Source organism: Mus caroli, unplaced genomic scaffold (genome assembly GCF_978045245.1).
Source record: "Mus caroli unplaced genomic scaffold, Mus_caroli_1 scaffold_18, whole genome shotgun sequence".
Taxonomy (NCBI): domain Eukaryota; kingdom Metazoa; phylum Chordata; class Mammalia; order Rodentia; family Muridae; genus Mus; species Mus caroli.
In genome coordinates, this window is record NW_028227273.1 from 26,576,126 (window position 1) to 26,602,149 (window position 26,024).

Here is a 26,024-nt window from a genome sequence, read left to right on the forward strand (position 1 = left end):
ATTTCATCTAATTCCTACGTGAATTGAGGGCATGTTCTCCACTGTATCTAGGGAGGATTTGGGGTTGTTTTTGTCTGGTTGTTTGTTGTTTGGTTGTTTGGCTTCAATTTCTAGTTTTATTCATTAATATTTTATGTTACATACAGTTGAATTCAGATGTGCATACACCTACATTTTCTTTACAACATCCTTCATTCATAATTTTATGTAAATAAAACCCCCCACTGTCCCAACACACAACCAAACAGTGCTTTTTAAAGAAGAATATACATTGAGTATAGAAAAATCCAGATCCTTTGTATGCACAAAGAAATGGAGTGTCCTTACTTTGGAGATGTCAAACATAAAGGTAGACATGTATGAGCTACACACTAATTGACACGAATAATTCTTTGATTTTATGGCACACTTCCTGACAAGTGCATATCAATGAATGTGTACTGATACAAACCTTCTTTGGAGGACATGGATCTAGGAGAGTCATTTACTTGCTTAGTCACCAGAAAGAATTTAGCCAAAGAGTTTCCAAAAGAACCAAAACATAAATCTCAAAAAAATAACTATTTTCAGGAAAATCTAGTTCAGCCTGTCCCTGAGGACATATGTGACCATACAAAGCACCATTAGTGATTTTTCAGAAGCTACCTTCCGAAGCCCGTTCCTAAGCAATATTGCAGTTCTCTAAACCATTATCTTAACATCTATAAAGAAGAGAAATATACTAGCCAGAAAGAGTAGGATAGAAAGCGCTCAGCCTTACAACTTGTTGAATACAAGCTTCAAATTGTGGAGTGTGTTCTGAATAAGCCAAGTGATTACTCGAAGCTCCCTTGCCTTCAGCACAGGCTAGCTTAATGTTAGGGGCATAGTTAAGGCACCCAAATTGTGCAGTAACAATACCCAAGAAAGTACACACTAAATATAAAACTGCTACAAAGTATTACATGTTTATATTCAGTACAGTTTTCTACTCACATGTGCATATCAGTGTGTGCATACAAAGTTCTGGTTTGTTTTATTATTATTATTTTTTAAGATACCAGATAAGTGGCCAAGTTTCTTCAGATTTTTATGAATTCTAAAGAAAACATTTGATTGTTCTACAATCTGTAAGTGGAAGAAATCTCCATTAAGATACTATAATAATGTAACAATGGGAGCTTTTTCTCATCCACTCAACTAAACATAGTAAAAGTGTATATTATTTCCCAAAGCCTCCTGATGACCCTATTCTTGTTATAATTAGCAAGTAATAGCATTGTACATACAGAAAACAAAGCTATACCTTCCTCTAAGCATTTAGTTATATTCCAGAGGTAATTAATAATGTCAAATTTGGGGCGGGGTAAAACACAGCAAGAAGCTTTGGAGAATAAAATGATAAACTACAAAATGAGTTCATAAACAGAGAACAAAAAGGTAAGCTAATTTTGCATAAAAACCTGGAAAAGTATTCAATAGGAGCAAACATTTGCATGTAGTCAAATGCAAGCACTAAATTGGTAGAGAACCTTACCACGAGGAGCTAAAAAGACTTAAATTGTTCATGTAAGCCTATTTTTCTTTTTTTCCAATGGGATTGATGCAACCATAGAATGTAAAAATAAATACTCAATTTACATTAGTGTGAAAACATAGCACCAGGGAGAAATGACAACGTAATAAATATCAACTTATCTCTGAGAATTAAGAAAACAGTAATGTTGAAAATAAGGCTGCTGTTTGGACCATGTGCAGGGCAATTTCATTTCTAAAATTTTAGTGTTGTATAACTGAAGTATATTCCAACGGATCTGAACATCAAGTTACATAATTATCAAAGTACTGCATCCTGTTCTGCTTTTTCAGCAAAGAACACAACAGGCCTGGGGTGGCCGCAATAGAAGAATATTCATTTAAAGCAACATGCAGTATTGGAACGTAATAAAAATATGCATTTGAGGCCATAGATTTTCAATATTGTATCCAAAAATTAAGCAATAGTAAGTAGTCTTTCGGAAAATGAGATTAAAGTAACAAAATGTTTTAGTTGTTTCTATTATTTAAAACTTGATACCATGTTCTACGGCATCCATCACAAATGGAGAAAGTTTACAAACCAGAAATGGCCTCCTTCACAGCTCCTTGAAAAGGTAAATACACAAAAATAAGAACTGTGGACTCGTAGTCCTTTATAAGTTTTATGTCTGAAAACATGACAGGTCACTGAAAAGGGGACACCAGTGTATGTACAACCATGAGTGAACTGGAGGCAACAGCACTCTATCTGGAAGCTATGAAGCTTAAAACAACTGAAATGCCAAACAGTTTTCTACTCGCTGTAGACTGTACTACAGCAGACAGCTATTATTACCTCGCTTTGAAGGTGTGGCCACCTCTCCCGGCTTCTTTTCTTCTTCAGTTTGCCCCTGGAATGGAGAGAGGATGTGATTTAAACCTTATTCAAGTAGAATTGCTTGCATTGACAACACTCCCTGTCGCCATGCTAAAATACCCCAGCAAAAGCAACAAAGGAAGGGAGCGTTTATTTTGGCCCATCACTGTGAGAAGTCATGACTGCAGGATCTTGGGGGAGCAGGTCAAATGGCATCCAGGGTCAGGAATTAGAGAACAAGGAATGGCCGGCTTTGTTATTTCTGTGCAATCCTGTCATCAAGTTTACAGAATAGTGGTGGAGCCTTCTCTTAATTAACCTTAACAAAGTAACCCCTCTAATAATGTTGCAAAGGCTTGTTTGCTTAATATGTCAGGTTGACAGCATTACCCACTGCACTGCTTCCACACTAAAAACTGAAGCTTAACAGGCAGCAAATCTGTGACCATCCATGATAATGAGGGTTAGTCACACAGCCAGTGCCTTCCAGTGGGCTCCAGGAGGTGTGTGCCACCATCTCTTTTCAGGAGATAAATCTATTCATACAGCCCCATTACTCACTGGATAAATGCAGAGTAAGTGTGCTTCGAAAGCCTTGACTAAAGGCAGAGACAACCTCCACACCTGGACTTGAGAGCCTCATGGCAGTGGCTGACCGAAGGGTGTTAGCCCCACCACCACACGCTCAGCTCCCATTTCTCCTTTCAGTTATCTGGGCTAACCTCACTGTATCAGTGCTCGGTTAAAATAACATTAGCAAACTGGAACCATTCTGACAATCTAAAGGGGGTAAATGGCTTCAATGATGCAAGGGAGGGGATGAGAGAAGAAAGAGAGAGAGAGAGAGAGAGAGAGAGAGAGGGAGAGGGAGAGAGAGAGAGAGAGAGAGAGGGAGAGAGAGAGAGAGAGAAGGAAGGAAGGAAGGAAGGAAGGAAGGAAGGAAGGAAGGAAGGAAGGAAGGAAGGAAGGAAGGAAACCACACATATTAAATAAAACACACAAAACAATCCCAAGCAATCCTAAGATGTGCCTACACCTTTTCTTGAAGTCAAAGCATTCACTAGTCATGCTGAGGACAAGACCTAGGGTAAAGCAAACCCCTTAGCAAACACTGGTGCTCTAGCTTTTAATTTATGTACTTACTGATTGAAAGAGAGGCAAGAGTCATTTCAAAATATGTGCTTAGTAACCATCTTACTTACATGGTTTTGTGGCTATACATAAGGAAAGCTATCTGTCAAAAGTATGTGAGAAGCTAAAATGGTAGATCAGAATTTCTGCCTTTGAAAATCCTCTAAATAAAAGGTGTGGATGGCCCCTTAATTCATCTTTGGAAACACCGTTATGCACACCTCTTGATTAGCTCCCAAGAACAAATTGTCATCAGAGAAGATGAAAATTTGGCAGGTGATTTACACAAGATCTCTCCTAATTAGTGACTGATGACAGAAAGTGAGTTTGATGATTCAGTGTGTTCAGCCCGCAATCATTGCCTCAAGTTTTTCCTCCATAACTTTGGGCTGTGTCTCAGCAACCTGTAACAGAAAAGGACTATTCCAAGTTGCTTGGGGCCAACCTAGACATAGCAATGAGAAGAACTACATCGAGTAAGGCTGTCCATCTAGCACAACCAGGAGTGTCTGATCACCCTTGTTACCACAGCCATTAGACTAAAGCGCGACAAGTGCATACGTTCATGACACAAGCTTTCAACTAAGTCTCAACAAAGGACCATGCTCATTTTTATATTGTGGTTTTGGTTTTTTTTTTTTTGGTTTGTTTGTTTGAGGTTGTTTTTAGATTTTTGTTTTGGTTTTGTATTTTGTTTTCTGTTTTTATAGGGTTTTTTTGTTTTGTTTTGGTTTGGTTTTAGACTGCGTTTATACTGTGAAAAACCATTGACTATGCTGTGAAGTACCATCTTGCAATGGTAAATTAACTAACCTGAAATATATACAGATATGCCACTAAAGTTTATCAATAAGTATTTTTTTTCTACCAAGTACCTCTTGAGGGCCTCATGTTGAAGGGTTGGGTAACAGCCTGCAGTCCCACCAGGAGATAGGGGAGTCCTTAGGATGAACAGTCTAAGTGACTCTAGAAGGCTGTTCCCTCAACTTCTTCCTTTCTACAGGATATCCTTCCCTCAGTCGTCCCACGCCCAACCCCTGCTCTCACTTACCCCTTCCCTGAGGTAAGAAACACACTCTGTCCACACAGCACTGTGTCATGTGACCAGCCCACCATCAACTTAGTCAGTCAGCTGCAGATTGGAAAGCCTGAAACTTCAAATCAAAATAAATATTTCTCCCTGTTCAAACATTTACCTTGGGCATTATGTCACAGAAAAGGAATGCTAAGGAACATGGTTGGGTGAGCAAATGAAACAGTTTGTGCGAGCACCAGACTGCCAATTGCTTATGCAGCCATAAATGACAGTTCCTACCTAGGCTTTAGCCTGGTGTGTTTCTACAGGTATGGTTTGTTAAGGGAGTAATGTATGCTGTGTTTGAGGTCATACACTCAAACAGGGAAGTAGATAATATTTGTCTCTATCCCCCCTTCTCCCCATGTTTGCATGTCTAAATCTATGTCTGTCTGTCACTATGTCTTTAATCTACATCTAATCTATATATCTATAGATAGATAGATAGATAGATAGATAGATAGATAGATAGATAGATAGATAGATAGAATAAAATTTTGCAATGAAAACATTCCCACCTGCCTTCCCCTATCTGGCCAACTCATGGCATTTCTAAGCAGTAAACACTTTCATTAGTTTATAGTACATCCTTGCAAATTTTCCACTGTGAAAATACAAAGAAACATGGCTGTGCTTACTTTCCTGCCCTTGTCTCCAAAGACATTCTGTTGTAGTTCTGTTTTCTCTGGCACTTTTATTTGACAGAGGACTTCCCTATAAGGAAGGTTTATACAGCCGCCCGGTACTCACCTTCCACAGCTGCATAGCATTACAATAAATGTGTGTGTCAGGATTTATCTGGCTCCATATTAATAAATATTTAGGTTGTTAGCCATGCTGTTTTGTCCAAGTTTACAGTGCTGCAGCAAAAGCCTTCTCCGAACACTTGTAACTCTTATGTGCAGAGCTATAGTAGTATGGCACTGCCCATCAAAGGAGATATGACCCCAGAGTTGCTAAGCTTTGCTGAGTTAAGTTATCCTTGGCTGCTTCTCCCCATGGGCACAAGAGGTTCTTGCTTCCCATATCCATGGCTCTAAGTTGGGGATTTAGGGCAAAGTGGCAAAAGGATGCTTACCATAGCATTTGCTCCATGAGGGAGCGGTTAAAGGTCAGGTTGTTGATTGAAAGATTATTTTTATTTCTTTTACAGTAGAATACCTTTTCTATCCATACTTTCCCCCTGGAATAACTGCCCATCTTTCGATCTTAATAAGATAGGAAAACTAGTCATTTGTTTAGAGTATGCTGTGAATATATAATATGGATGTGTGTGTGTGTGTGTGTGTGCATGTCTGTGTTGGATATGTGTGTGTGTGTGTGTATATAATTTTTCCCAGGTTGTCATTTCTCTTTCCATCTAGCTTATGATGTGTTTTTTTTTGAGACAGGGCTTCTCTGTATATCCCTGGCTTACCTGGAACTTACTCTGCTAGTCTAAGAAATACAATGGCCAAGCCTTTGCTTTATGGTGTTTAGATTTGATAAAAGGTTAGAAAAGCCTCTTTCTTCTTAGATGACAAGAAGCTACCCCTTTCCATCCCTGTGTCTCATCCCTTACATTGAACTCTTCAGAATCTAACCTGTGCTCGGTAAAAATGTGAGGTAAAGCCATTTTATCCAGAAAGCTACTCATGAGTTCCTACTTACCAGCCTCCTCTCCCCATCAGCCTCAAAGTTCTATGTATTCCAACCTGTTTCTGGCTTTCTATTCTGTTTGTATAGTCTGTCTGTCTATTTGTGTGCCAGTAGCACACTGTTTTCATTACAGGAGCCTTATGGTTTCATATGCTCTCTAGGCTACCTAATACTCATTGCACACAATGAGAGAGTTCTGTTTGTGTACAAATTTTAGAATCAAGAAAGCTCAAAGCTCAACTTCCAAACGCTCCTATTCCTATCTGTGTGATTCTAGGCAGATGACTTCTTTAACCTCTGTGGATCTCCATTTCCTGTCTGTCTTCCAGAGAGTCCAATTTTCTTAATGGGACTTTTTGAGGATTACAGTCCTGTGGAAGAACAGCCTTAGCCCAGCATGTGACATATGGCAGGTTTTCAACTAATGGGAGCGATCAGTTATTTTGCCAGATTTCAAACTGCTGATAATGTATCCAGGGACTTTAAAATTAAATTAGTCAGCCTGCTATTGTTTATTGACTAAAGAAACATGTCTCAAATGAGCATAATCCCTCATGAAAGGAGCATTAGGGAAGAGTAAACAAGAGTCTTACAATCGAGACAATCTGCCATTTAACAAGTATCTATTGAGCAATTATTATGTGCAAGTCGCTGGTTAGCTAAAGGTAAATAAGCCATAGTGTCCAGGCTCTGTCAGGGACTCACTCTAGGGAGATGGGCTTCCTTGGCATCCCCATCTCCTTATAACATGCCCTTGACTGTGATGTCCGTGCGCATTTGCATGCTCGCTGCTGTCCTTCTAGCCTAGCCTCTCCCTTGTCCTCACTGAATATACCTCTCTAAATATAGCTTCATCATCATTGTCATCCCAGTGTAGTTCCCATGCCATACCAGGCAGAGCATCATCAGCCATGGAAACAACAATCAGCAAGTCTGTCTCTCCCCTCATCAAGTTTTCATGCACAGATCCGAAGCAGGACTGCACAGATGTCTAACCATCTCCTGACTCCATGATCACCCAAGTGAGGTCATTAGTCTGTGTTCTAAACCCCCTTCACCTTCAGCTCAAGACTCACAACATGGCTTCCTGCACTGGCACCTCCGTCCGGCAGCTGAGTGAGTCGCCCTACTAGGTGGTAATGTGGCCTGCATCACAAGACAAAAGCCACTCGTCGGGTGGGGCAACATGATATGACTCAGAAGATGGAGTAAGAGATTCTCCATCTTAAAGGATGTGGCTGACCATACAGAGAGAGTCTGCTGAGGAACTGCAGCCTCAGGAAGCTGAGTGAATCCTGCCTGACAGCCAAGGAATGCTGAGGAGAAAAAAGCCTGTCAACAGACAGGAGCACCCAGTGATGACACTAACCTCCAAAGCCTCCCTGATGCCACCCTAGACAGAACAATAAAAGCAATGAAGCCATGCCCTGACTTTTCAGAAACTATGCAACAACAATAAAAGGACATGGCGAGCTGCTATATTTGAGGCATTTTGATACACAACAATTGAAAGCACACCAGGTCCTATTTATCCCTTAGATATCAACTGAGGAAGCATAGCCTGAGCTTCCCTCTTCCCTCCCTCTAGCTGGGATGACCTGGGGAACCTTCCAATGCCTAGAAGCACCTTGTACAGAATTCTGGAGTTGATCCTATCATACTGCAAATCATCTGGTTTTTCCACTCACCGGGTCTGAGAGGACTTCTGAGCCTAAAGAAGAGAGACGGTGTCTGACTCATTTTTCATCCCCAAGCACCTGGTCCAATTTCACGACCCAGTGCCTGGAACAGTTCAACAAGTCATTGCTGAAGAAAGGCCTGAAGGCAAGGCTCAAGAGCAGTTCTCTTCTGCCAGGCAGATGTCACATCCAAAGTCACCATGGATATCTTTGTGCAATTAGTAAAGGAACAAACTAATAAAAGGTGCTATAAGTCAGAGACATACTCATGAACACTTCAACATACTCATGAATCGCCTAGGAATCTCACCAACACACACGCTTTTGGTTTGGAAAGGGTAGAGGCTGAGAATCTAGGCTTCTATGAAGCTCCACGCAGATTCACCCACATTCCTGCCCACATTCCATAATTTCGCCTTTCAACAGGACAATGAGTGGGAGCAGGGCAGTGGTAATCCAATCACAACTGACCAAGATGATTCTCTGACTGGGATGAACACCCAAATCAGGCCTAATCTTCTATGGTAACTCATTACATGGGGTTTAGCCTTCTTCATTCAGTCCATACACAAGAAATGTCCATAATTCAAAGCAGAATAACTCGCTTCTACAGCAAAACTGCAATGGTAACAAGTCCTGATTATGCTCACGTGACAGCTGCCAGAGCTCTTTGACAATCACTGGATCATTGAAAGTAAAATGAAATCTATAATATGCTATCTGTCACTCAGAGTGCGGGTTAGAAGACTTGGCTCACACATATATTTGCTGTTGAAATTCTGTCTAGAAAGAAAAGGAATCCCCCATGAAACTATTATTACCTCTTACTCTGAACATAAATGACCTGTTTTCTGTGCCTGTATGCTCTTTAGATAGACAAAGGTTTTAGATATGTTGACACATACACATATATATGATATATGTGATTTTTTTATTATCAGAAGCAATTTACATTTATTTTATGAGGTACTCATTCCCTTGATTTATTTTGAAAAGAGAAAACTATTTAATGTCATATGACAAAGCCAAAAAATGATGAATTAAAGGCCAAGTAACCTAAGGTCAAAGTGAACATAGCAGTAAATAGTTATTTAAGCTTGAATGAATGGTTTATAATCTCCAGACATGGATTTTTCTCTTCCTAAAATAACAGTATTGAACTAAATGTTCTCCACAGCTCCTAAAGCTATAACATCCTCCATCAGTTAATTATTTTACAAAAAAAAAAAATCCACACTGCTGTTGATGAATGCAGAACACATTTGAAAAGGAAAATATATACTATGCCTTCTCCTCACATTTGGTATACTTAGAGAAATCACCATGAGCTGAAGAAAATACGGCCACTGTTATGAACCCCCAGGTTGCAAACATTGCTTCTAAAAGCTCAAAATAAGCTGAATCACTGGGGAAACAAAAACTATGTCCTGAAAGAAAAAAAGTAAGTGCCGATAGCTGAAAAAAATATAAAATAAAATTGGCTACATTTGTACATTTGGTACATTTGCACTAACAATTTAAGATCTGTCATCCGGAAAGGGAGGACTGTGTGATGGGGAGGTAACCCACATGGCTGGACATGCTGTTCCCTGCTTGTGACCTTGCTCACATCATGTGCTTGAGAGTATGAGTTTCAATAGTCATCTCTACTTAGTCAGTGCCTCTGAGCACCTTTAGGGCTTCCAGTTAAAGGCTCTGAGTTGCTAGAGTGCCTACAGTGCCCTATTTCACCTTCACTGCTGGACAAAGGTCTCTAGAAACCTGGGGGGGGGGGGGTTAAGAGCCTTGGGGTCCCTGGTCCAGCAGCTGACATCTGCCTGGGGGTGACACAGAATGGCTCTGTGAACTGCAGGAAATATGCATTTCTGACTGATAATTCCAGTAGCAGACTGCTACTTCCATTTACGACTTCACACACACTTTTAGAATTCTTGTGTGCTCTGGTCCCATGTGGAAAATGAACTGAAGATAAACGAAATTAACCATGGAGAGAAATAATGTGAGAATGTATGGCAACCTTCTCCCTGTTTCTGTTGAAACTTATATGTCATCGACACAAAGAAAAGCCCTTCTGTTTTGCTCAAATACTTGGCCCTACGGCAACAGTCTCCAAAGAAAACCTCTATAGTACTTTCAAAGGCTTGTGCAAAAACAAAGAGTGACATTTCCTGTCGTTTATGGGCACCTTCTTCCTGAGGGACATCTGTAAATTAATTTCACTGATTATTGGAAAATGGCATCAGTCATATATAAGACTATGAAATGGTAGAGCTAGGAACTACTGGAAGACAAACAAAAGAAAAATAGGGAATGTAAATAACTCTGCGCCCAGTCTTTTCTCAATACCTATTTAAGGATGCTATTAATGAGATTTCATTTCACCTTACCAAAGCTGAGGTCAACCATGACTCTCTAGCATTCTTATGCTAAGGACAGTAGCCACTGTTGCAGACACAACCTCATCAGCTCTGCCATGAAAACTAACTGAGAGGGACCACCCAGACCTGCTCTAAACATCTTCCATCCTCGTCACCCACTAACTTCAGACTAATCAAGTAGAAAGACCCTGAAAGTCCTAAGACTCTTGTTTTTTTTTTTTGTTTGTTTGTTTGTTTGTTTTTACGGGGGAACTACCCCCACCCTGGCAAAGGGAATGGGGCTTGATCACAGAGGTGATCCGTGGCAGAAACAAAGACTAAAACCTAAATCTGCTTATCTATAAGCACACGCTTATCATTCTACAACCCTGCCAACAGCAACATCTGCTGCAGGCAGACAAGCCATCATATCCTGCCCTAGCATCCTCTTCTTGTTCATCTTGATTACTGCCAACCTCATATTATATAGCTCACGAAATCCTTCAACTTTCTCCTCCCTCAAGATGAGAAAATGTCCACATGCTAATATGTAAGTTGGAGTCTTCAAGAATACAGTTTTCAGGGCTGAACAAAACAAACAAACAAACAACAAAAACCTCTGTCTTAACACAATAAGAAAACATGATATAGAACCATCTTATTTGCTCCAGGCCCAGGGACTTATCCTCAAAAGAGTGACCATCACCTAGAGTACCCATATGCAAAATAAGTTCTTGGTGTTCTTACTGTTAGTATGTTAGCTCTCTTTACATCAATAACCACTTAAAGATTTAAAAGCCCTGTATTTCTGTGTCCCAAAATTTAAAAATATTTACAGAGGTTTGCTACTTTGGGGAGGTTCCAAGGAAAGAAAGCAGCAAATAGTATTTACTCTGGATTACAACAAATTCTATGTATACGATTAGATGTTATATATTTTATTATTATGACAAATATTCCTTTATAAACATTGTAAAGCCATATTTTGGGGGTGATTTACATTTTATATACTACATATTTTTCTGAAATTATTGAGTCAAAAACACCAAAATGTACATCGAATATCAGTAAAATTGCTTTGAGAAAAAGAGTTTAATTTTTTCAAGTCACCATGCGCTAGTCAATTCTCAAGGTGATAGGTGATAAGAGCTAACAAAAGAGACTCGAAATGTCACTGATCTTCATGCCAGATATTAATAAGATGAAGGCTGTGGCAAGGAGTCTCCAAGGAACAGAAAACCTCCCATTTTGCTTCTTCAGAACAGTGAGTCTGGAGCAGAAACACAAGGTCACCTACATAGGAGAACCACATAAGCAAAGATGGAAGATGTATAATGAAACCCATAGGAAAGACCCTCCATGCCAGAGGCCATTTCAGAAAGAATAAACCAGGATGACCTGTCCAGAAGATAGTGTAGAAAGGCTGAAAAGTCCCTCTAATATAAAATTCTTCCAATATGATTTTACCTATGGATCAACTGTGAAAGTATCTAAATATCTACAAAATAAATAAATAAATAAGAATGCCAATTGCAATATGTATAACCACAAAAATAAATGGCAAACTTAGTATTTATAGCTGGACCCCTGGTACATAAATCAAGTGACGTTCTGGGTGAGTCACACTAGGAAAACAGTGAGAAGAACTTGAGTAATTCAGGAAGGAAATGGAAAATCCTCATAAAGTCCAGAAAGTTGGACTCATGACACAGAGACAGTAGACACAGCCTCAGTCTTGTTGACCCCTGACAAGGGGTATGTTAGAAAGGGTGGCAGAGGAAGTGCTTCCAGAAAATGTCAGACCAGAAATGGGTAATCAGGTCAAGGGCACACCAGGCTGCATTTGGTGAAACCGTGGTTTTTAGAACAGACAGGCTGTGGTAAAGAAAACTTTCATTTTGTCTTTCTACGACTCAAGGTGCCAGCCAGAATCTTTTGATAGACTCTCTAGTTACCCTGGGAACCTGACCTTTTAAAAGGGCCTCAATCAGTGGAAAATCACAGGTCAGTGAGCTGCAATTTGTCCTGTTCTTCAATTCCTAGATGAAGAAGCCCCAATGAGGTAATTATCAAGAACAGGGAACAGGGGATTTCTCACAAGCCCAAGGGTACATACACAGGAGATTCAGCGCAGACTAGAATACATATGAAGGAAAAAGAATCCAGCCTGCTTCTCTTAGTTTGAACAGATCTCATCAACCAAGAACAACCCTGAACTGCTATATCTCTGAGTATCATGGTATCATGATACCTATAGCACTAAGAACTCTGAAATCACAAGGGGAATGCACAATACCAACAGATGAACCCCACAGCAGGGTGATTAACACTGAAGAGTTCTCAAAAGCCCAAAGGCAGTGCCAATCTCAGTGTTGTGGGTATTTCCTATGTTCACAGAGCACATGGGACGCCCCCCCCCCCAGATAAAACATTAGCCATACGAGGGGAAGAATTTGCAGAGTCTTGGAAGGCTGAGAGAATTTGAATAAAGCACAGTCTGCAAACCTAAGTGCAGCCAGCAGAGGCTTGTGGTATATACACAAGGAAGACCCACTTCTAACAGGCATGTCTACTCTGTACTCTTTATCAATACTGTGATAGAAATACTAACTGGGACAATAAGGCATGGAAATTCAAGAGATACAAATAGAAGTCAAACTATCCCAATTTGCAGATGACATGATACTATATATTAATGGTCCCCAAAATTCTGCCAAAGTATTTATAAGACCAATAAACAAATTTAGCAATATGGCAAGATGCAGAACAAAGTTGCACTAATCAATAGATTGTATCTATAAGCCAACAGCAAACATACAGAGAAGGGTTCATGGACATATATACATTCCAATAGCCTGAAAGAAAATAAAATATCTAGGAATAAACCTACCAAAGAAAGTGAATAACCTCCACAATGAAAACTTTAGATATTGGGAGAAAGAGATAAAGAAACTAAAATGTAGAAAAACATTATATGCTGTACGTTGGTAGAAATAATGTTGTGAACATGACAATTCTACCAACATTTACTAGGTACAGCCCCTACATGCTCTTTGTTTGGTGGTTCAGTCTCAATGAGCCTCCATGGGCCCAAGTTTGGAGACTTTGTAGGTCTTCTTGTGGTGTCCTTCACCTCTCCGGCTCACTCAATCCTGCCTGTAGGAAATCTCAATCAAAGTCTCATCTCATTTTTTCAGAGAAATAGAAGAAACCACATTAAAATTCATATGGATTCCCTTGCATAGCTAAAACAATCCTAAGCAAAAGGAATGATACTGAGAATTACAATTCCACATCTTAAGATACATTTCAGAGCCATAGTAACAAACACAATATGGCACCGGCACAAAAACAGACATGCAAACCAATGGAATAAAGCCAATGACTGAAACACAAACACAACTAACTTCAGCCACCTAAAATTTGACAAAAAATGCCAAAAGCCTAAGTTGGAAAAAATAAGGATCTTCTGCAAATGGTGTTTGAAGCACTGGATGTCCACGGCAGGAGAGTAAGTTAAACCTATATCTATTATCACCTTCTATAAAAACTCAATTAAGTGGATCAAAGACCTAACCCTGAAATAGCTGGAAGGAAACATAGGCAGGACCCTATAGAATATAGATGTGGGAAAGGGCTGTCTGAACAGGACTCCGTTTTTCCAAGAATTAAGGCCAACAAATGAGGAGTTCACAAAACTGAAAAGCTTCTGCACAGCTAAACAATCAATCAACTGGGAAAGAGGAAGACTGGAAAATAAACAATGATTGCCAGCTAGACATCTAACTGATGAATATCTATAACTGTAAACAACTTTAAAAAAAGATCCTTAAAATAAATGATCCATTCTAGAAATGAGCCTATGACCTAAACACAGAGTTTTCAAAAGAATAAAATAAATAGCTAAGAAATATCTCAAAAAAATGTTCATCATCCCTAGCAACTATGAAAATGCAAGTCAAAACAACTTTGAGGTTTCATTTTACCTCACAAAGGTTTTTTAAAAAAATCAATCAATAGCAAATGCTGGAGGGTATGTGGGAAAAAGGGACCCTGGTTCACTGTTGATCAGATTGCAGATTGGTACAGCCATTATGCAAATCAGTGGGAGAAAATTCTCCAAAAGCTAAAATAAATCTGCCATATGACTCAACTATAGACACAAAGTATGACATCATAATCCACGGAACATAAATCTATGTTCCTCTCTGTTCACAATAGCTTATGTCAGGAGCCATAATGGGACAAGCTAATAACTAGCAGGTGATCATCCTGAGACAGCCTGCTTCAGATTATTTTATCATCTGTGGCAGGTTCGCACTTACTAAGCAAGGCAGTAAGGGATTCATCTTATAAAAGATTCCTGCTATTAATATGCTTTTCCTGTTATTATTAAACTTATATAGCAATCATTAAGTAATAGTATACCCTTTGGAGCAGATCTCTGCAGGTCCATGAAGATGTACTGTCTTGTAGTGGTGCTATATAGACAAATAGATGACTTTTTAAGTCTTAATGATGATTCCATAAGAATTCCTAAAATTATATCTGTGATTATTAAGCTCTTTTATAGTGGGACTCCTATTAGGTCCTTTTCAGATAGTCAAAAGTGAGATGAGAACTCTGTCAGTCTCCCATGTGTCACCAGTTAATAGCTCTTAGAAGTAACCAGACTTTCTCCTACTCAGAGCATATTCCAAGAGGTTGTAAAAGAATTAACCAAAGGTCATAAAAAAAATCTAACAATTTATTATAGGTGCTAGGGCCGAAGATAAAATATTGACTGGGTTTATCTATATAAAACTTTACTAATAACTTAGTTATGGTTTTAAACCTTCAGTGAACCTATAAAGCTGAGACAGGTGGTGGGTGTTTAGCTAGGTAATTACTCCTAATGGTTATGCATGAAAACATTCTCTGTTGTAAACTTCTATTGCAATTTATGATTTGATTTTGTGTGTGAACTTTCGATGGACTTTTTAACATGTGATCATGTATTCAGAAAGATGTTTAAGTGCTGAGGATAAAGGGAAGGGTCAGAACTGAGGTGAGAAGGTCTGAGCTGAGAAGAAATGAGCTGTGAAAGGGAACTGAGTTGAGGAGAAATTTTTAGACAGAACTGAATGCAAGAAGAGTTTAAAAGTATAGTCATGGCTTTCAGAGAAAAGTCATTGAGAGTAAGAGCATTCTTGTGACTTCAGAGCAGGAGGAGAGAGCAAGATTAGAAGGAGAATGCATAGTAGAATAACTTAGAAACTATGGGTAACGTAAAAAAGCTAAGAGAGCAATGTGCAGAATGCAGAAGGAAAGAGGAACAAAGAAGAAGCTGCAGAGAGCAGAAGGAGCCATGGGACAGAACAGGTCTTTTCTTAATAGCAAGTCAGGCTTAGTCTTATTAAAGGAACAAAGCTTTCTTCTTACCAACTTGGGTTTAATTCGTTTAGCATTAAAAGGGTAGAAGCTTTTTCTTTCTCTATGCAATAAAGTTTGGAGTTAATTTTCATCCAGAATGAGTTCTTTCTATACTGTTGCTTGGTCTCTTGCTCCATATGCATATGTAAGTGTGGATGTGTGTGTAAGTATGTAATTGTGAGAATGTATGCATGTGTGTGTCTTAGTATGTAATTGTGAGAAAGCATGCAAGCTAGGCCCTACTGGTTTAAATGGAAATGTATGAAAACATGCATAAATCTGTCTTTTGTAAGATTATGCATACTTGCTTATGTAGTTTTTTTCCTTCTGCAAGTGTTATTCTTGTCTCCTGGTTCAATAGAAGTTTATCACTCCAAATGTTGCCCCCATAGCCTGACAAGCAAAGGGCAAAGGAAAAGGATCTAACAATTAATCCCTTACTTAATCTCCTGCTGTTTTGGGATAAGGTGCTAAGTGCCAGAGACTGCAGTCTCTGGCCTCAGAGGATCACAGAAGGCAGGTCAGCTGCAATAGCATAGTAACTTAGACTTAGATAAGTAAACTTTTTATTATACAGCAATCTTAAATATCTCCTAAGACAAAGTCTTAACTTCCACCGATGATCTTTCCTGTCCACTGGCTCAAGAAGAACCAACAAGATAGAAGAGCCCCCAGCTTGGGTTGGCCCCCAGCAAGAAATGAAAGCAACCTAAATGTCTTTCAGCCCCAGCAAATGGATAGTGAAAATTTGGTACAAATCCAATACAGTATACTATTCAGCTGTAAAGAAAAACAAACTCATGAACTTTGCAGGTAAGTGAATAGAAGTAGAAAAGATTGTATTGAATGAGGTAACCCCAACCCAGAAAGTCAAATGACACATTTCTGTCTCATTTGGGGCTCCCAACTCTAAATCTTCAGATGAGAGCACATAGCCTGGAGTGGTTGCAGAAAACAAAAGCATAAACCAATACCACTGCCAGGGTATGGAGCTCTGAAAGCAATAGAGAGGGGAATATCTCTGTAAGAATGATCTGATCACAGAAATGGGATATATGAGCACTTTAGAGAACATGAGGCAGACAGATACACAATAAAAATGGAGGAAGGTAAAAGAGAATAGAGTATAGGTTATCTAATGGGGGATGAAGAAAGGTTGTTGGATAGGGGATGAATGGATTTCAATACAGAAGGAAGGAGGAAGAGAAAATAACAATGAGAATGTCTGAAAAAGCTGTAAGAAATTATACTATTAACTATTTACCTTAAAATAATCCTATAATGTATGCAATTCTGTTTATATATATATATATATATATATATATATATATAATAAGCTTTTCTCAACTGACAACATTACCTCCAAGAGCCAAAGATAACCTAACAAAAATCAAAAAAATAAAAAATAAAGAGTGCAAACCTCTTCCGGCATCCTCAGAGTTGTTTCTGTTTGTGAGACCTATGGCTTGACCCTGCTGATAGCAAGATGTCTGCAGGAAATGTAAAAATTTGGACATCTGGCTCTCAACTTCAAAGTTACAGCTGTTATGCCAGATGGACAATTCAAGGATATCAGCCTAAGTGAATACAGAGGAAAATATGTTGTGTTCTTCTTTTACCCTCTTGACTTTACTTTTATGTGTCCCACAGAAATCATTGCTTTCAGTGATAGAGCAGAAGATTTTAAGAAACTCAACTGCCAAGTGATTAGAACTTCTGTGGATTCTTACTTCTGTCATCTGTCATGGATTAACACACCCAAGAAACAAGGAGGATGAGACCCATGGACATTCCCTTAATATCAATTTCCAAGTGGACCATTGCTCAGGATTATGGAGTCTTAAAGGCTGATGAAGGTATCTCTCTCAGGGGCCTCTTTATTATTGATGATAAAGGTATTCTTCGACAGATAACAATAAACGATCTTCCCATTAGCCACTCTATGGATGCGATTATCTGACAAGTCTAGGCCTTCCAATTCACTGACAAACATGATAAAGTATGCCCAGCTGGCTGAAAACCTGGCAGTGGACCACCAAGTCTGATGTCAATAAGAGCAAAGAGTATTTCTCTAAGCAGAAGTGAGCAATGGACCATTTTTCTGCCAGGAAGCATTGAGCAGCCAGAAGAAAATCTCTTGTATTCTACTCATGCTTAAACACATGACATGGTATGATTCCAGATAAGCCTTCCTACAGGACTGGAGATGGTTAGCCTTTCTTCCACTATTGGTAATGGCAGACCATCTTATATCAGTTACAGAAACCAGTCTGTTAATTTTTTTAAAAGTAACTATTAAACATGAATTCTGAGGGGAAAAAAATAGAGAATGCCTGTTTGAGGTTGTTCACTGGGGCTGTCCAAGAGACTTCCCAACAGCATTGCTATTGCTATTGCTGTTGATTAGCCTCTCAAGGTACAAGATAAGTACCTATTGCTAAAGGTAAAATGCATTTCAGAAACCAAATTCAGGGTCCACTGAATGCCTCTTCCCTGAAAACTAACTTTCTTTTTTTTTTAATTTTTAATATTTTTATTACATATTTTCCTCAATTACATTTCCAATGCTATCCCAAAAGTCCCCCATAGCGCCCCCCACTTCCCTACCCACCCATTCCCATTCTTTTGGCCCTGGCATTCCCCTATATTGGGGCATATAAAGTTTGCAAGTCCAATGGGCCTCTCTTTCCATTGATGGCTGACTAGGTCATCTTTCGATACATATGCAGCTAGAGACAAGAGCTCCGGGGTTCTGGTTAGAACATCATGTTGTTCCAACAATAGGGTTGCAGATCCCTTTAGCTCCTTGGGTACTTTCTCTAGCTTCTCCATTGGGAGCCCTGTGATACATCCAATAGCTGACTGTGAACATCCACTCCTGTGTTTGCTAGGCCCTGGCATCGTCTCACAAGAGACAGCTATATTTGGGTCCTTTCAGCAAAATCTTGCTAGTGTATGCAATGGTGTCAGCGTTTAGAAGCTGATTATGGGATGGATCCCTGGATACGGCAGTCTCTAAATGGTCCATCCTTTCATCACAGCTACGAACTTTGTCTCTGTAACTCCTTCCCTGGGTGTTTTGTTCCCAATTCTAAGGAGGGGCACAGTGTCCACACTTTGGTCTTCATTCTTCTTGAGTTTCATGCGTTTAGCAAACTGTATCTTATATCTTGGGTATCCTAAGTTTTGGGCTAATATCCACTTATCAGTGAATACATATTGTGTGAGTTCCTTTGTGATTGTGTTACTTCACTCAAGATGATGCCCTCCAGGTCCATCCATTTGGCTAGGAATTTCATAAATTCATTCTTTTTAAAAGTGGACTAGTACTCCATTGTGTAAATGTACCATAATTTCTGTATCCATTCCTCTGTTGAGGGACATCTGGGTTCTTTCCAGCTTCTGGCTATTATAAATAGGGCTGCTATGAACATAGTGGAGCATGTGTCCTTTTTACCGGTTGGGACATCTTCTGGATATATGCCCAGGAGAGGTATAACCCTAACCCTGAAAACTAACTTTCATGGTACAAAGATGCTTTGTACCAAAAGCTCCCAAATAAGGTAAACCAGCAGTCCTACCTAGCATTGACACTTATGAACCACATCAAAAACTAGCATGACAAGTTAAACCTAGAGGTACAGTAGTGTGGCACAAATAACTTGGTACTAACAAATGGCCCTTTAATTGGACTTAAGATCATCTGAACAAGAAGGAAACTATGCCTGATACTGAAGCCTTGCTAATTGCTCAGTAAAGTCATGGATATTTGAGGAGAACCTACAATCACTAATTTACTAAGCCCTTATCAAATAATATATAAGCAAGTGGAAGGATAGGACACCAACCCACCCACAAAACTTTTGACCCAAAATGTGTCTTGCCTACAAGAAATGCAGGGACAAAGAAGGAGTAGACACTGAGGGAATTGTTAACCAATAACTGGCCCAGCTTGAGAACTATCTCATGGGCAAGAACCAATTCTTGACACTATTGGTGATACTCTGTTATGCTTATAGACAGAAGCCTAGCATAAATGTCCTAGGAAGGTTCCATGTACCAGCTGACTGAAATAGATGCAGATACCCATAAACAAACATTGGATAGAGCTTGGGGAGTCTTATGGAAGAGTTAAGGTAAAGATTAAAGACCTGAAGAGTATAGAGACTCCACAGGAAGACCAACAGAGTCAACTAACCTGGACCTTTGAGGAATCCCAGAGACTGAATCACTAACCAAAGAGTGAGCATGGGCTGGACCTAACTCCTCCTCCCGCACACAGGTAACAGATGTGCAGCTTGGTCTTCATGTGGATCCCCCAACCACTGAAGCATGGGATGTCTCTGAATCTGTTGCCTGCCTATGGATCTCATTCCCCTAACAGGGCTGCCTTGTCTAGCTTCAGAGGGAGAGGATGTATCTACTAGGTCTTCAGAGAATTGATGTGCCAGAATGGGATATTACCCAGGAAGGGTCTCCACCCTTTCAAAGCAGAAAAGGAGGGAGCAAAGGAGAGAGAGACTGTGGGGGGACCAAAAAAAGGGGGGAGCAATTGGGATGTAAGTGAATGAATAAGTAAGCTAATGGAAGAAATAATAATCTATAAATATTTGTCCTTACACCCACAGATAAGGATATTTGTCCTTATATCTATAGTAGTCTTCAACTTTTATCAAGGAGACTTCTTTTTGTACCAGAAGATACCACCACAGAAAACCAAAACCAATCAAAAGAGCCCAGTCCTACTGGATATATCTACAAAACAGTCTTAAACCTAAGTCTTTGGGAATATTACAGAGGAAGGTATGAATAGATTGTAAAATCCAGAATATCAGAGAGTTTGCTATGAGATTGTGTCTCCCAAAATATCAGAAGCTATACCCATAAAAATCTCACTGACATGACTGGACAAACATGATCTTAATAAGAATGACACTAATAGACATGCCTAATGCCTAGGTGGATAAGTGTCTTAGTTAGGGTTTTACTGCTGTGAACAGATACCATAACCGAGTCAACTTTTATAAGGATAACATTAAATTGGAGTTGGCTTACAGGTTCAGAGGTTCAGTTCAGTATCATCAAGGCAGGAGCATGGCAGCATTCAGGCAGGCATGGTGCAGATGGAGCTGAGAATTCTACATCTTCATCTGAAGGCTGCTAGGAGGAGACTGGATTCCAAGAAGCTAGGATGAGGGTATTAAAGCCCAACCACAGTGAAAAGCCTACACCAACAAAGCCATACTTCCTAATAGTGTCACTCCCTGGGCCAAGCACATACAAACAATCAAAGGGGGAAAAAGCCCACAAGGCCTCAGTCCCACACAAAGAATTACAGATAACTAAGGAACGCCAAGAGTGAGAGTAACAGTCTTTACAGAGACAAGAGCCTAACTGGTTACCCAATACCATACGGTCAGTTCCAAAATCATTCATGCAAGTAGCACTATACAGACTAAACAGACTGTGTGTGTTTGTGTGTGTGTGTGTGTGTGTGTGTGTGTGTTAACAATGGATAAAAATAAGGTCATGAGTTTGAAAGAGAGCAAGGAGAGATAAGTGAGAGGGTTTTATAGAGGACGAAATTGGAAAGAAGAAATGTTGTAATTATAATAGAATCTCAAAAAAAATGTAAAAAATAAGATAATGCTCCTTACAAAATAGAAGAGACATCCACCCTCCCAAAAACTATGCAGATTGCAGCACAAATTACAAAAGGTCAAAGCAACATAAGTCCTTCAGAAGAAGGACTTTACCTAATTAACTCAAAGACACTGAAATAGGTAAATGTCATGTGTGGATTTTAAAAGTTAAAAAAAAATCAGCAAGTTGTTTGAGACTTTGAAAAGAAAACCAGAAATATTGGAAATGAAATCTTAATGAATCTGAGTACAGAATCCCAGTATCATTGATAGAACCAACCAAGGGGAAGAAAGTGCATCAAGAATGGAGTGTGTGGGTTATGAGGCTCTAGACACAAACATGAATATGGGAAATCAAGTGAGCATGACCTCACAGTCCAATGACTGTTCCAAGCAATCAATGACCAAATCTAAGAATCCTCAGGATAGAAGAAGCTGAGACATATACAAAGGACAAAGATAATTTACTTAATCAACTTAGAACTAAAACTCTCCAAAATCCTGAGAAAGAAACAGACACATAAACACAAGAACCTCAAATAGACATGAACATAGTATAACATCTCTGCAACATAATAAAAATGTTGGAAGTGCATAACAGTGGAAAAATACTTAAAGGAGTAAGGAAAAAACATTAACACACAGAGGCAAATAACAAAATAAGATCTTGCTGCTCATCAGAAACACGGGATAACATGTAATGATACCTGTCCATCAATGGAAATAAATGACTGCCATACTAGATTGCTATACCCAGCAAAACTAGCTTTTTAATTTATAAAGCTATTCATATTTTTGCAACCACATGTTCCCTGCTGGAACACTACATATCCTGTGCCCATCTGACAGCATCTCCTCTTGAGTTTGAGACTCCAGACTTCCACCACCAACTCCACCTACCCCCTGACCAGGCTTCCTAAGAACCTGTGTCCTTTACCCATGCACAGGTTCCTTATTTCCATGTAGGAATCTGAGACTCCTGCTGCTTGAAAACAAGGGAAAAGTGGTGGGAGGCTAAAGGATGAGCTCAGAGGAAGGAATGTGTATGGGGTTGATTTAATAAAAAATACATTATATACATAACTGAAAATATCTGGTAATAACGTGGTATTAATAAAAATTGAATTAAACTTTATTGTTATAGAGGTATCAACAAGCCACTATTAAATTCATATTCTGACTAAATAAGGATTAATATCAATGCTCCTCTAGCTGTTTCATAAATGAAAATGGAAGAAACACTGCCAGATTCATCCTGTTAAGCCAGCATTTCCTACATGCCAGTGGATAAGCATACAACAGAAAGAGAACCACAGATCAATTTCTTAATGAATATAGATACAAAATTGCTAATGTAATTCTTATAAACAGATTTCAAGAACAAATTAAAATCCATATAGCACACACATCACAACTGTGTTCACTTCATTCTTGGGACCCAACCAACATTAGCTTAGTATAGTGCACCACATCGACGGCTTAAGAACAGAAATCACGTGTTTATATAAAGCAATGCAGAAAAGACATTTGGCAAAAGTTCAATAGCCCTTCATGATAAAAGCTCTGAAGACTCTAGGTAAGATGAGGTTATAGCTCAGTGGCAATTTGTTTGACCATAAGGTGTAAGGCCCTAGGTACAATTTCCAGTTCCAGCTTTAAAACAAAAGAAATCTCAGGAATAGAAGGTCATCTAGAGTGGTACTGGCTTTTAATCCCAGCACTTGGGAGGCAGAGTCAGATGGATCTCTGAGTTTGAGGCACAACCTGATCTACAGAGTGAGTAACAGAACAGACTGGGCTGTCTCAAAAAAACCAAACAAACAAACAAACAAACAAAAAATAAATAAAAGGAAGGAAGAAGGAAGGAAGGAAGGAAGGAAGGAAGGAAGGAAGGAAAGAAAGAAAGAAAGAAAGAAAGAAAGAAAGAAAGAAAGAAAGAAAGAAAGAGGAAAAAAAAACTTGTCACAGAAGAAATTGTTCCTTAACATAGTAAAGACCATATAAGGAAAATTTGGAGCTGTGAGAACATTCTTCTCACATCTGAGGATGCTTCTTTATCAAGTTTTATTCAACACAGTACTCAAAGCCTTAGGGCAATAAGGAAAAAAAAAAAGATCAAAGTAAGGGAAAGAAAGAGGCCACATTATCCTCATTTGCAGATGACATCATGCTATACTTAAAGGACTCTAAAGTCCTCTCCAGGAAAGTCTTAGAAATGAAACGTCTTTGAGCAAAGGAGGAGGGTACAAAATCAATGTACAAAAGTCAGTAGCTTCTCAACACAGCAGTGACAAACTTGCCAAGAGAGGAATCCAGGGGAGAGGGGTTCCTTCCACAAAGGCTTTCATGAGCCTGGCAAAGAAAGTAAAAGACCTCTGCAGTAAAACTTCTAAGACTCTGAAGAAGGAAGCAGAAGACTCTAGATGATAAAAGATCTCTTTTGATCTTGGATTGACAGAATTAATATCGAGAAAATGAGTATATTATGCAATCCCCATCAAAATACTAATGACATCCTTTGTAGAATAAGAAGAAAGGAAGGAAAAAAACCCCTAAACTTCATTTAGAAGCACAAAAGACTGAATGACCAAGGCAAGTCTTAGCAAAAAGAACATTGATGGAGATTTCACAGTACCTGATCTCAAATTATATCACAAAGCTACAATAGTAAAATCAGCATGGTATCTGACACAAAAACAGACCCACAGACCAATGGAGCAGAACAGAGGACAAGGAAACAAACCTACTTGGGTAACACCACCTAACTTTTTACAAACATACCAAAGCCTGCATCCTTCTAAATAATGGTGCTTAAAATTTTGGATTTCCACCTACAACAATGACTCTGGATGCCTAGCTAAAATCCTACACAACAGTCAGTTCAAAAATTGATCAGAGATCTTAAGCATAACACTGACTCTTTAAAACTGCTAGAGGGAAAACAAGTCAGACGGGGAAAGGCCAATACCACTGTGCGCTCATTCATATGCATGACCTAAGTTTAAAACTATGGGTATATATGTTGCATTCGTGTGTGCATGTGTGTGTATGCATGTGTGTATGTATTTGTGTGCATGTGTGAGTGCATTCATGTGTATATGTGTGTGCATGTGTGAGTACATATATGTGTGCATATGTATGTGCATGTGTGTGTCCATGCATGGAAACTAGAAAGAAGATCATGAGAAGGAAGAAAAAGATCCTAAGGGAGGAAGAAAGTGAGGGTCATAGAAAACAGCTGACATGAAGTCAGAACAGGGAACTGTCTGGAAAATGAAGGCAGATGGACAGTGTGCCCTGGACCACAGGCGAAGGTAGTCATGAGGAAGGATGAATCAGAGCAGAGTGGAGTTGGCACAAATGTCTGCAGATGCCATAACACCACTTTGTTAGCTTCTATGCTAACTTTTAAAAATAAAACAACAACAACAACAACAAGACAAGTATTCAATCTTTTTTAAAATCATGACATATTCCCAAAATGAGCACTTTGTACCACCAAAAAGAATAAGCAGACTTGGATATCCAAAGTATGCTTATCAACTGCCAAAAAAACATAGGGCTAAGAACATAGTTCCCTGGTGAGGGGCTTGCAAGGCAAGCATGAGGCTATAAGTCACATAAGTTATTTGTCTATTTAGGATAAGCCCTGTGAGTATGTGATATATTCATAAACATCCATAAAAAATGTGTGGTTTTAACTTTCCCCTTTGTTTGTTTCTTATACACAGCAAACTATTAGCAGTGGTTACATATTGCACAAAATATTTTATTTGATACTTAATATAAATAAGTATGAGGGGTATGGTAGAAAATTCATTTCTTCCCTTAGTGCCTGTCTGTATTTGCCCTTTTTAAACTATATACTCATTTTCAAAAATATAAATAAACATCTTTAAAATTCTACTTACAAATGTACAGAAGACCAGCAAATGAAAAATCCAGCACCCCAGCCAGACAGTGGTGGCTCACATCATTAATCCCAACACTCAGGAGGCAGAGGCAGGTGGATCTCTGAGTTCAAGACCAGCCCAGTCTACAGAGCATGTTCTAGGACAACCAGGGGGCTACACAGATGAATCCTGTCTCAAGAAAGGGAAGGGAAGGGAAGGGAAGGGAAGGGAAGGGAAGGGAAGGGAAGGGAAGGGAAGGGAAGGGAAGGAAAAAGGAAAAAGGAAAAAGGAAAAAGGAAAAAGGAAAAAGGAAAAAGGAAAAAGGAAAAAGGAAAAAGGAAAAAGGAAAAAGGAAAAAGGAAAAAGGAAAAAGGAAAAAGGAAAAAGGAAAAAGGAAAAAGGAAAAAGGAAAAAGGAAAAAAAGGGAAAAGGGAAAAGGGAAAAGGGAAAAGGGAAAAGGGAAAAGGGAAAAGGGAAAAGGGAAAAGGGAAAAGGGAAAAGGGAAAAGGGAAAAGGGAAAAGGGAAAAGGGAAAAGGGAAAAGGGAAAAGGGAAAAGGGAAAAGGGAAAAGGGAAAAAAAGGGAAAAAAGGGAAAGGGAAAGGGAAAGGGAAAGGGAAAGGGAAAGGAAAAGGAAAAGGAAAAGGAAAAGGAAAAGGAAAAGGAAAAGGAAAAGGAAAAGGAAAGGAAAGGAAAAAGAAGGGAAGGGGAAGGGAAGAAGGGGAAGGGAAGAAGGGGAAGGGGAAAAGAAGGGGAAAGGGAAAAGAAGGGAAAAGGGAAAGGGAAAAAGGAAAAGGTTGAAAAGGGGGGAAAGGTGGGGAAAAG

General features: G+C 39.2%; 1 protein-coding gene and 1 pseudogene across 1 annotated transcript in view; one reads left to right on the top strand and one right to left on the bottom strand.

Moving 5' to 3' along the window:
- Positions 1 to 26,024, bottom strand: part of L3mbtl4 (L3MBTL histone methyl-lysine binding protein 4) — a 366,608-nt gene that overhangs the window by 294,554 nt on the left and 46,030 nt on the right. The window contains exon 3 of the mRNA XM_085833147.1: positions 2,354 to 2,408. Coding sequence (XP_085689273.1) covers positions 2,354 to 2,408 — 55 coding nt within the window. The remainder of the gene's footprint in view (positions 1 to 2,353; positions 2,409 to 26,024) is intronic.
- Positions 17,153 to 17,825, top strand: LOC110283768 (peroxiredoxin-1 pseudogene; annotated as a pseudogene).